Source organism: Eptatretus burgeri, chromosome 2, assembly GCF_056783735.1.
Source record: "Eptatretus burgeri isolate ZD-2024b chromosome 2, Ebu_testis_v1, whole genome shotgun sequence".
Lineage (NCBI taxonomy): Eukaryota > Metazoa > Chordata > Myxini > Myxiniformes > Myxinidae > Eptatretus > Eptatretus burgeri.
In genome coordinates, this window is record NC_140962.1 from 158,252,401 (window position 1) to 158,263,394 (window position 10,994).

The window sequence follows — 10,994 nt, forward strand, 5'->3', positions numbered from 1 at the left end:
GTGGCACAACTGGCAGGGACTTCCATCTCCCAAACTCAAGCTACGGCACCCCTGGGTGCTGAGGCTGTCTCTGAGCCTATCTGCTCCCTATCAATGTGGGGGGTTGCCCTTCCTGGCATTGCCCCCCTTCCAAGCCCACGTCGCATTTTGGTGCTCTGGGTCCCTTTCCGAGGGTCACCCGTGCCCACGACACTATCCCGGTCCCTTGGACCCATGGCCTACTCTGGCCGACTAGTCCGGTGCCTGGGGTGCCCTCAACTCAATACTCACCTTTCAACAGCCACGCTCCCAGCCGGTCAATGGACTCCTGCACCCCTCCAAAAGGTATCATGCCTTCGTGCACCACCAACAACAGAACGATCTCCTTTTGGTAAGTTTGACTAACCCACTAACTAACATTACTCTGACCCCGGGTTCCCTTGGGTGGGATTCACTCCTCCCCCCAATCAATCATTCGCACCGTGCATTCCCCATTCACTCCACTCACACACTCGGGCTCGCTGACCCATACTCACTCATTGTACACATTTTATTTTTTTTCAATCCACACCAATTACTCAACACTGCCATTCTGCTAACTAAATTCCCCTTACTAACTTGTGCTCCCCGTCTTCCCTTAAACTAGTGCACGTTCTATTTAGCTCTATCACTACGCTATGTCCCCACTACACATTCCATGTTGGTCCATTTCTTATTCTAATCTAACATTCCCTCTAACTCATTCCACGGGCCCCATGAGGAACTGTTCCTGCCCCATGAGGCGGGTCTATCTACGCTAACCCCATCCCCTAAGCTAATGCTCCTTTGCCCAAACAGAAATGCTTGCCACATCCTGGCAGCGGTATCGTGTACTCGTCGCAAGGCTGTTTTTTTTTTGTCTTTGTTTTTACACCGCCATGGTGGCGGTCTGCGACTCGCCCATTGTTCCCTTCTGTCGGACAATAGCTGGAGCCTTGTCTTCGCCTTGCGCATCACACTCAGCGCTCACTTTTGAGGGGTCCGCCATGCGAGCCAATGCGTGCCGCTCACCAGTAACTCACGCCACGAGGTCCCCACTGACGTCACTCGCACACCGAACCTACGCGGCTTCTTGTACAGGCCCGCACGAGCGCATCGTCCTGGGAACCCGCTCCGCACGTTCTGCGAGCAGAACATGCGGCGCGCAGCACGTGGAGCTTCCCACACGTGCCCGCATGTGGACCCGTCCGTTCCAAATTCACACAACACTTGCTGACATTTTAACTGTCCACGTGGCCGGCTTGTATCCAACGTGGAACGTTTCCAGGCCGGATTACGATCGCACAGACGTGCGCGTGCCGGCCGTGTGCGAAACGCGCCATGGACCTCGCACGCACTGTCGCGTGAACCCAGTGCGGTTGCCAAATTAACTCTCTGCGGCCTTCCAGGCTCGCCATTCCCGTCTCCCGTCTGGATCGGTCCGTCGTCCATTTCCATGCACGCACTCACTCATGCCATGTTACTCGCACCATTCACACACTTCAACACACACTCTGGGACAATCACACTGGGGGCGGGAGTCTGCACAAGGGATCCTGAAGCCTCTACTCCCCCAAACTCTGCATGGACCCGTTCGTACCATGCACCGCTCAACCTCGCACGGCCCGACTGGACTCACCTGGTCGCGATCTGCTTTGAGGGAGCTTACCGTCTCCCCCTGTTCCTGAGGGAGGTTAATCCAATGCTCACATTGGGTCCCGAAACATTCCCCATGCTCAACCTCATTGTCCCCTCCTATCTCGACCTGTGTTTAATTTCATGTAGGTTCTCCTCTCGTCTTTAATTTCATGTAGGTTCTCCTCTACTCCTTCTAATTCCCATGTCTCTGTTTTCATTTCCGTTGTCTCTTTTAATTTTCCCGTCATCTCCTCGTGTCTGAGTTTACACGTCTCCCCATCAATTATCGTGGCGTCGCTCGTCATCCCGACCTCACCCGTCTCCATCGCAGGCCGGTCACAATTTGTACTCGTTGTTGGTTCGGTCACTCCGCCACGTGCTTCCGCCATTATGCCTTTCTTGCCTTCCACCCTCTCCTGCAGGCTCAATCCCATGCTCTGCATTTCTCCCCTGCCCTCATCCATTTTTCACTCCAAATCCCCCTTCATGTCATCCATTTTGCACGCATTCGCATCAATTTTGTCATCTATCGCTCGTGTATTCGTTTTTATTTCTTGCGCATTTGCGTCCATCTTTCGCATCAATGCCTCCAACATCTGTCTCATGTCAAATGATCCTGAGGCAGCCGATTCGTCTCGGTCAGGTGCGGATCCGCCAAGGGTCGAGAGGGAAATTTGACGGAGGGGGCGCTCGTGCGCCGCCGCCCCCACCGCGCCCATTACCACCTCTGGGTCCGATCGTGGGGAATGGTCAACATGCATGGTTGTTTCGTCCTGGGCCATAGATTCCTCTAACACTCCATCTTTACCCACCTGCTCCAGCCCGTCTTGGCTTGCCATGTTGCGTATTGAGAAATAAATTTTACTCACTCACTCTTTGGGAGAAACGGGGGGTGGGAGGGGGTTTGCTCCACGCACTCCTGATCCGACTCCCGTGAATTTCTCGACGTAGGCGTTGGGACGGAATCGCACTCCTGAACACCAATTGTTACGGGGCCGGGTATCGGTGGCGAACACGACCGCTAGAGGGAGCAGTAGTCGGCTCCACTGAACAAACCAGGATTAAGGTCGTGCCTTTTGGATAAGTCCGAAAGGCACGGGTCCCTCACTGGACCATAAATTGCCAATAATTCAACTGTGTGGGGTAGGGTCAATTGCCAAACTTCAATATACCTAATTACCCATGCAGACAAAGCTACCGGGGAATTCACACCCTCGACGGACCTCGAGCAGAACGAGCCGTTACAGAGCCCGAACCATGCGCAACCCTAGCGGAGATTACCAAGGCCCGTCGGACCAAATGATCAATTTACGGCCTCACTATTTCTCAATACACACCATGCCAAGCTAATAAAAGAAACACAGAAACGAGCTGGAACATTTAACAAAAGGGATATTTATTTATAAAGGGGCAGGGGAGCATGCAAGAAGGCAGAGTTAACCAAATAATTAAGGGATAGCAATTTATGTAAAAGCACTTATGCAGTTTTACTTAATAGACTGGCGCTACACACACACACACACACACACACACACACACACACACACACACACACACACACACACACACACACACACACACACACACACACACACGTACACCCAAAAATACATGGATCCGTCAGGTCTTTATTGGAAGCCTCCAGCTCAAGGGAAGGCGAGCTGGAGGTCAGAGTCTATTCTTGAACCTTTCCACCGAGTGCGGTCTTCGACGATCCGGTGTGGCAGGACTCGAACCCGCCACACAATGCCGCTCCAAGCCCAGGCAGGCGATCCGCGTGGGACAGGCTCGCAGGCACACAGGCCACAAGAGAAGACGCTCTGTTTGTGGGACCCCGGGAAGCCTGCAGGCTTCTGACTGGCTTCAGAAGACCACCAGACATCCGAAGACCGAAGACCAGAAGACAATTCCTCTGAAGACCAGAAGCAACTACTTTTCGAAGAGCAGAAGACAACCACTCTCCCTTCGGCCCACGCGCGCTTCTCTTATCCCACGCTCGCACTCCTTCATTGGGCAGAGAGGAACATTTATCACTCAGACACGCACGCTCTATATCCATATTTGGAGCCAAGCCAGAATGAAATGCTTGTGCCCATATTTTGGGCGAAACCAGAGCGCAACGCTTGTGCCCATACTTAGGGCGAAGCCAACACAGCAACGTCCAGAGAAACTCCGCCTAGCACATGGACTCCGCCCACGTATGTGCTGACACACACGCGCGCATTGGTGCCGGTGGATGATGGTGGGAGGAAGCGAGGGCAGGTGTCGTTGTTGTTGTTGTTGTTGCTAATTTAAATCCTAACTATCAAAATAACTCAGCACACGTACAATTAATCACTCATTAGACATAGGACGGGACCCTAACGAGAAACACATACTTCCCGATATAGCTGATCTCTAGGACCTGGCTGTTGTGTGCAGTAAGCTTCCAAATTCGCAGCAATATGAAGGAATATAATTTAAAAACAAAAGTAAAATACATCAATCATTTTTATCCAACTTTCCCGATTCCTACTTTTAAATTAACCATCCATGATGTCACTGATTAAACTGCTGTTTGTCATCCTCCCTCCAAAAGGTGAAAGTGTTATTCCATCCCATATATGGATTTGGGTATCTCTGCTGATTGGATTCCTCCTGATCTCGTTGTTGATTTTCCTTTTTGGTAAGTCTTGTGATATTATTGATTATGATGTTATTATCACTGGGATTAGGGATGTTCTCAGAGTAAGAAGAAATAATGATTTTGAGCATGATGTTGTGAACTCTCAATGAAAGTTAACTATGAGGTTTAAAATGAAAATGAGAGACTAACACAGGAACTAAAAAACCTTGATAATATCTACATTACTTTGTAATTCCTGAATTATCTGAATTTACTGTCCTTCATCAAAATCAACAGCAGAGTAGAGGGGCAAATACAGGGAGACTTGGGAAAATAAGGGACATTGTGAAGAATTAGAGCAAGGGGAGGGTGCAGAGCGTGAAGAAGTTGGAGACAGTCACAAATTCTCAATCATGGAAATGGAAGGAAAAACTGGAAACCTGCAAAGAGAACTACCACACTGAGACTACTGCCCGCACCCACCACACTGAGACTACTGCCCACACCTACCACACTGAGACTACTGCCCGTACTTGTCACCCCTCATCCGCTGCAATCGCACTGCCACCCACACACACTCTACTGCTGATGCCACCCACACCTGCCACACTCCCGATGCCATCAACAACCCACTCCCCCCCCCACTACCAAGCACGCATGCTGTGAACCCATCAACCACTTTCAGGAAACTCCCCCATACCCCACCACCCTCTGACAATCCCACAAAACTGATATCTCTTTTCTCACTCCATCTACAAGAGTCCTTAATTGTGCCATCTCAACCCATTTCCTGTAGAAAACTCCCTCCCCTCCTTCCCTGATGGAATCATATCATGTTGAACAAGATCATACCTGTGATGAGATAACGGGTTTGAGAGCTCCATGTTGTTCTGGTGATGAAACTTTCTGTTCAAGGAATGTGTAAATCATCTTCTTATCTTTATTCTTCTCTTTTCAGTACGAAGACGAAGGCTCCGTCGAAAGGTCTGCAGATCATTTTCCCATGTTATCTCATTTAATAAGAGGTTCAGTAAACTGAATGATAACTTTGTATTATTTAATATCCTTCATTCCATGACTTGTTCTGTGTTGATGAAATCTGTCAAAACAAATTAATTAATCACACTGATGGATGATAACCTGAGGCGTAGCCAGAGGTCCAAAAGCGATGAGGCGAAAAGAGGTGAACTTGTTTGATGTGACGGTGCATAAGGCGCAATGGGGGGTGGGGGTGTGGGGGGGGTATTGTGATAGGAGTGGAGATAAGAGTATTCAGAGCACTGCTGGGTAGCTTTGATAGTTTACTCCCCAGGGAGCTCAGATGGCCAGAGGGCTCAGGCCAGATCATATTTCAGGAAATGAGCGATGAGGCAACTGCCTCGTCTGCCTCAGCCTGGCTACGCCGTTAATAACCTTGTACAGGGTTTTCATTTCACATAAGTTAGTTATAATGATGGTTAGATACTGATTCCATCGTCTTTCGTGACTCTCGGATTCAGATGCTGATTCCACCGTCATTTGCGACTCTTGGATTCAGATACTGATTCCACCGTCATTCACGACTCTTGGATTCAGATGCTGATTCCATCATCATTCGCGACTCTCGGAATCAGATGCTGATTCCTCCACCATTTGCAACTCTCTGATTCAGATGCTGATTCCACCATCATTCGCAACTCCTCGATTCAGATGCTGATTCTATCATCATTCGCGACTCTCGGATTCAGATGTTGATTCCACCGTCATTCGCGACTCTCGGATTCAGATGCTGATTCCTCCACCATTCTTAACTCTCTGATTCAGATGCTGATTTCATCGTCTTTCGTGACTGTCGGATTCAAATGCTGATTCCACCATCATTCACGACTCTCGGATTCCGATGCTGATTCCTCCACCATTTGCGACTCTCGGATTCAGATGCTGATTCCACTGTCATTTGCGACTCTTGGATTCAGATGCTGATTCCATCATCATTCGCGACTCTCGGATTCAGATACTGATTCCATCGCCATTCGTGACTCTCGGATTCAGATATTGATTCTACCATCATTTGCGACTCCAAAAGTTCTCAGAATGTTGAAGAGTTCAGTGGGATTTGGAAGGAACTTTTGGAGACAAAATTATTGATGGAAATGCTTTTGAGGGAATTGTGGAGCCAAATCGTCGAGCCTTGTTTGAGTGATTCAGAGGAAGAAGGTGGAAGTGTTCATGAAGATGTAAACGTGGGTCACATGATCAATTCAGCTTGGTGGAGTTTGATTTTCCGTTCAAGTAACGGTCCATAAGAGAGGAATTTTGTATTAATTGATAAAGCCATTTATATATTACTCAAGGATTCAATTAGTTGAAAAAAATTTAAATATGCATCTCAATAAAATAGACATTATCAAAGCTTTTCGACTTGCACTCCTTCAGATAAATCCACAAGCAGATGAAGAAGAAGCACTACAGTCTCATTTATAAAGTTACAATGTAATGTCCTCAACGTTGATTGGTTGAGAGAAAGAAATGACAGGATTACTTGATTGGTGAAACCATAGAGCATCATTAATCATGAGGAGGTGGAAATGAACCTTCATGAATCATGATTAGGAGGAGATGAATCACAAAAGTACAGGTAGAAACATAATGCCAATTTGCTGAGGGCTAGAAGGGGGAGGGGTGGGTGTGGTTTTCATGATGACTTATCGTTGACCATGGTACAGATGTCACACAGTCAAGCCATCATCGTCAAAATAGATATAAAGTTCGGAAAAATTATTTCTGTCTCCAAAGAATATGGTTGGTTGACCTGATGACTGTGGCCTCCATTGTGTCCTCGACTCAGGATTATGGACCAGCTGATGTGATATTGCTCTGCACGTTGAGGATTGTTCAGTTAATGGAAACCAATTGCAGAGCCGCATGGAATAGTTGTCGTACTGTGTACATTCTTACGAGCCTGAGTTGGTTGTCTCTGGTTGGTTGACTGACCCCTTATTTGACCCCTCTGTTCGGATAACCAAAAGATTGAGCCATCTCTTTTGTTACATAACAGTGCTCCGTAAAATGTTCTGACCACAAAAGTGAACATTTTGTCAGCCCGATCCATACTCCTGTATTTTGGACAAACCTCGTCCAATTTCTGGCAAACTTAGGGAGTTTTGGCCATTGGTGGAGCATGAAATCATCTCGGTTTGTTTTGCTATACAAGCACCAAGGACCCATCGACTCGGCACATTATAAAAATATTCGCCTTTTGAGTTGAATCATACTGAGATGTAATCCGGATAGAGTACGGAAATGGTGGTCCACTTCGGTATGTAATGTCACCACTAATCTGAAAAAGAAGAAGAAGAAGATTGATTATAATTACAATTTAACCTACTTTATAAATCGGAATGAGACACAGCATATCTATTTTGTAGGGTATCAAAGGTCAACAGATTAGCGTCAAAGTGGTTTGGGTTTTTGAGTTCCCTTTTAATGCAATACTGTACATGATTTCATGTGTATAGTGTGAATGAGCCCTCAAATGTCAGGCCTGGCCAGCCGGTTCGTGGAGACTTGGGCCAAGCTTCCACTGGCTGACCCCACAAGACCGTGTGAATAATCGTAGCCATTGACGCAGAAGAAGAAGAAGAAGAAGAAGAAGAAGAAGAAGAAGAAGAAGAAGAAGAAGAAGAAGAAGAAGAAGAAGAAGAAGAAATTTCAATGAGTCCTGAATATTGCTCATAAAAGGGGGAAAATACAATTTATAAACAAGAAAATGAGAAATCAGAGATTTTACACCCTCGCCAGGACTTCTTTTGTGTGGCGTTTGTGTAGTTTCCTGTGATGTATTTTGTGTGGGCTTGCGTGCTGGTGTGTTACGTAATTAATAAGAGACATAATTAGAACTGTCACCTTTAACTGCTGGCAGTGATGACCACGTACCACGATGTCCAGCTTTGATGCAACCCCACTTTGATCGGACACCTGACCCTGACCCATTACTTTTTTATTATCATTCAATTGAATTTAGAATGGGATTAAAATATATTCAATTAAAATCAAATGGAAGACCAAATAGGTAGAGTCCTGCATTCGAGTCATCAGGAGGAACCCGAACCGAACAATCAAAAAGCAAAGATTAAGTCATCCAGAGGAACCTGTAGGGATTCACATTTCAGCTGTTACTCAACTACCCTCAAACCCATCCAGGTACAACCAAGCGAGCCTTATTCAAAAATAAAAAAATTATAAAATTAAAAAGAACCAAGATCACCAAAAAAAAGAAAAAGTTCTGGCTGCCAGACCATGTGTCTGATTAAGTTGAAATTTAAAGCATGTATCCCTCATCACTACAACATCATAATTGTGAAGTTTCATGTAGCTTGATTAAGCAGTTCCAGAGGAAACATTATTTAATATTTTTATTTAATCCAATATGGCTGCCAAACCATGTGACCTATCAATTATTCCTCTGCAAACTTGTACACCCAAGGCTTGGGAAACATTTGTGTGAAGTTTCCCTTCGATCTCTCCAGCCTTTCTGGAGAACAATATTTTTTTATTGGTTTTAGGGTGTACCAAATATGGCTGCCAAACCATGTGACCGATGATGTCATATGTGTGAACTTTTTTTTCCTCATGGATAAGCGGTACCACTTGTAAAGTTTTGCCTCGACGTGTTCAGCCACTTCAGAGAAGAAGATTTTTGAAGGTTTTTTTTTTTTTAAACAAAAACAACATGGCTGACGAATCACGTGACCGATGACGTCATCAAAAAAAATTCTGCAGACCATTTTATCCCGAGATGACCCTCAAAGTTTTCATACTGATTACATGTAGCATTCTCTATATGCAATTATGATGTCATAACTAAGGCTCCTATGACGTCATAAAAAATCACTTATTCCTGATGAGGTTTGTTTCAGTTTTCCTTGGTGTGGTTTCAGAGATACAGAGGTCCAATTTTTCCCCTTTTTCCAACATGGCTGCCACACCACATAACCTATGACCTCATAATTATGACTAATTCTACATGAGTAGTCGCACCTTTGGTGAGAATTTCGTCTCAATCCAACAAGTATTTGTGGAGAAAAACACAAACGTTCTGTGTGGACAAACAAACAAACAGACAAGCCGGTAGGTGGCGATGGGTCGCCGAGCAGGACTGTTAGTATTGCGACAATCGTTGGTGTCGAGAAACGGTGTTTGTATGATCATCCAATCACAATCGCAGTCGAAGATCTACTTATTAATGCGCAATATTGTGAAATAACATATGCAAGGATTCCTAGCAACAGGATGTGCCGTTTCGCTCTGCAAGAGCTCAGATTACCTGGCAGGTAATGAGGAACAGACATTTTTTTCCCCAAAAATGCACTTATTGACCTTTGACCGCTGACCTAGTGGAGATAGGTCATTATGCAAACGAGCAAACTTGTACTACTCATTGGGGAGTATTCACGTGAAAAAATTTGTTTGGATCGTTTCAGCCGTTTTGCCAGTAGGGGGACTTGAACAGACATTTTGACCGAAAAATGCACTTATTGACCTTTGACCCCTAAACTAATCGAGATAGGTCATTATGCAAACAAGCAAAGTTGTAGTACTCAATACGGTCTATAAGCATGTAAAGTTTCATTCGATTCGGTTCAATCGTCTTGGAGCTCGTGCACTTTGAAGTTTCAGCAGGAATGCTCAATGGCCCTCGGACACCCAAGTTGAGAGGGTTGCCATTTGGAAACTATAAGATATAGAGCAAAATGGATGTCATATAGCAGATAGGGAATCACCTTAAGATTATGAATATCAAATCTCATCCAGTTCCATCTCCTGATAACTACTCGGTATCCATTTGAATGAAAAGTACCAAAAATGCGGTTTGAAATCGGAATTCCCCAAAGTTCGAAGGGGTGCTGTGGGTGAACAAAGATCTCAATCGAAAATCTGGCTTGATCGTTTGTGCACAATGTATTCCAGACGATCAGTGTGAATTTTCATGACCATCCCACCATAACCCTAGGGCCGAGGAGTAGAATTTGGTGCGAAGGCACCTCCAGCTCTCGCATATTATGATTTTTGCACTAATTGACCTTTGACCCCTGACCTAAGCGAAATCGGTCAATACGTCCTGAGGCAAAGTTGTAGTACTCATTGATTTCCATGAAACTGCAAAGTTTCATTCGTATCGATGCACTCACCTGGTCGCAAGGGGGCCTTCAATTTTTGCCAATTTTTGCGCATACCCTAATTTAGGGGGCACTGCGGGTAAAGGATTCCATATATCACAAAAACTGGAATACATTTGATAGAGCATAACCTGTAGATCATCCTGCCAAATTTCATAACCCAACATGGGATCATGGCTTTCGGAATTTATTTTGTGTGAACGGTACCGATTTTGAAGGTTTTTCGGTTGTTGCTAGGGAAACCAAAGTGTCCCGACAACCATCACAATTTCCAATGCACGAGGTCATAAGATGAACCTACCACCCAAGTTTGGTCAAAATCGGCCCACGTTTACCACTAATTATGCTGACGACAAACGAACAAACATCCAAACAAACATCCAAACAAACAGACAGAATTACTGACAATAAGGGTCACCTATTTCGGCGACCCAACAGACAGACAGACAAACAAATGGACTCAGACACAATACCCTCTCCTATGGTGATGGTAAATATAACTTTATTTGAGTTTTAGGAAAAAGGATAAATTTAAATTTACACATTAATATCCCGTAAGGAAGGTACAATCGTGTGCAATGTCTCACCTGCGAAGT

The 10,994-nt window shown here is 45.5% G+C and overlaps 1 protein-coding gene across 26 annotated transcripts in view; it reads left to right on the forward strand.

Annotated features, from left to right (window-relative positions):
- The window catches only part of LOC147033690 (NACHT, LRR and PYD domains-containing protein 12-like), a 1,146,930-nt gene that overhangs the window by 370,749 nt on the left and 765,187 nt on the right, over nt 1-10,994 (forward strand). For 25 of the 26 annotated variants that reach the window (XM_085871777.1, XM_085871791.1, XM_085871784.1 and 22 more), the window contains exons 6-7: nt 4,214-4,300; nt 5,199-5,224. The exons of the other annotated variant lie outside the window; for it this stretch is intronic. In XM_085871777.1, coding sequence (XP_085727903.1) covers nt 4,214-4,300; nt 5,199-5,224 — 113 coding nt within the window. The remainder of the gene's footprint in view (nt 1-4,213; nt 4,301-5,198; nt 5,225-10,994) is intronic. 26 annotated transcript variants of the gene reach the window in all.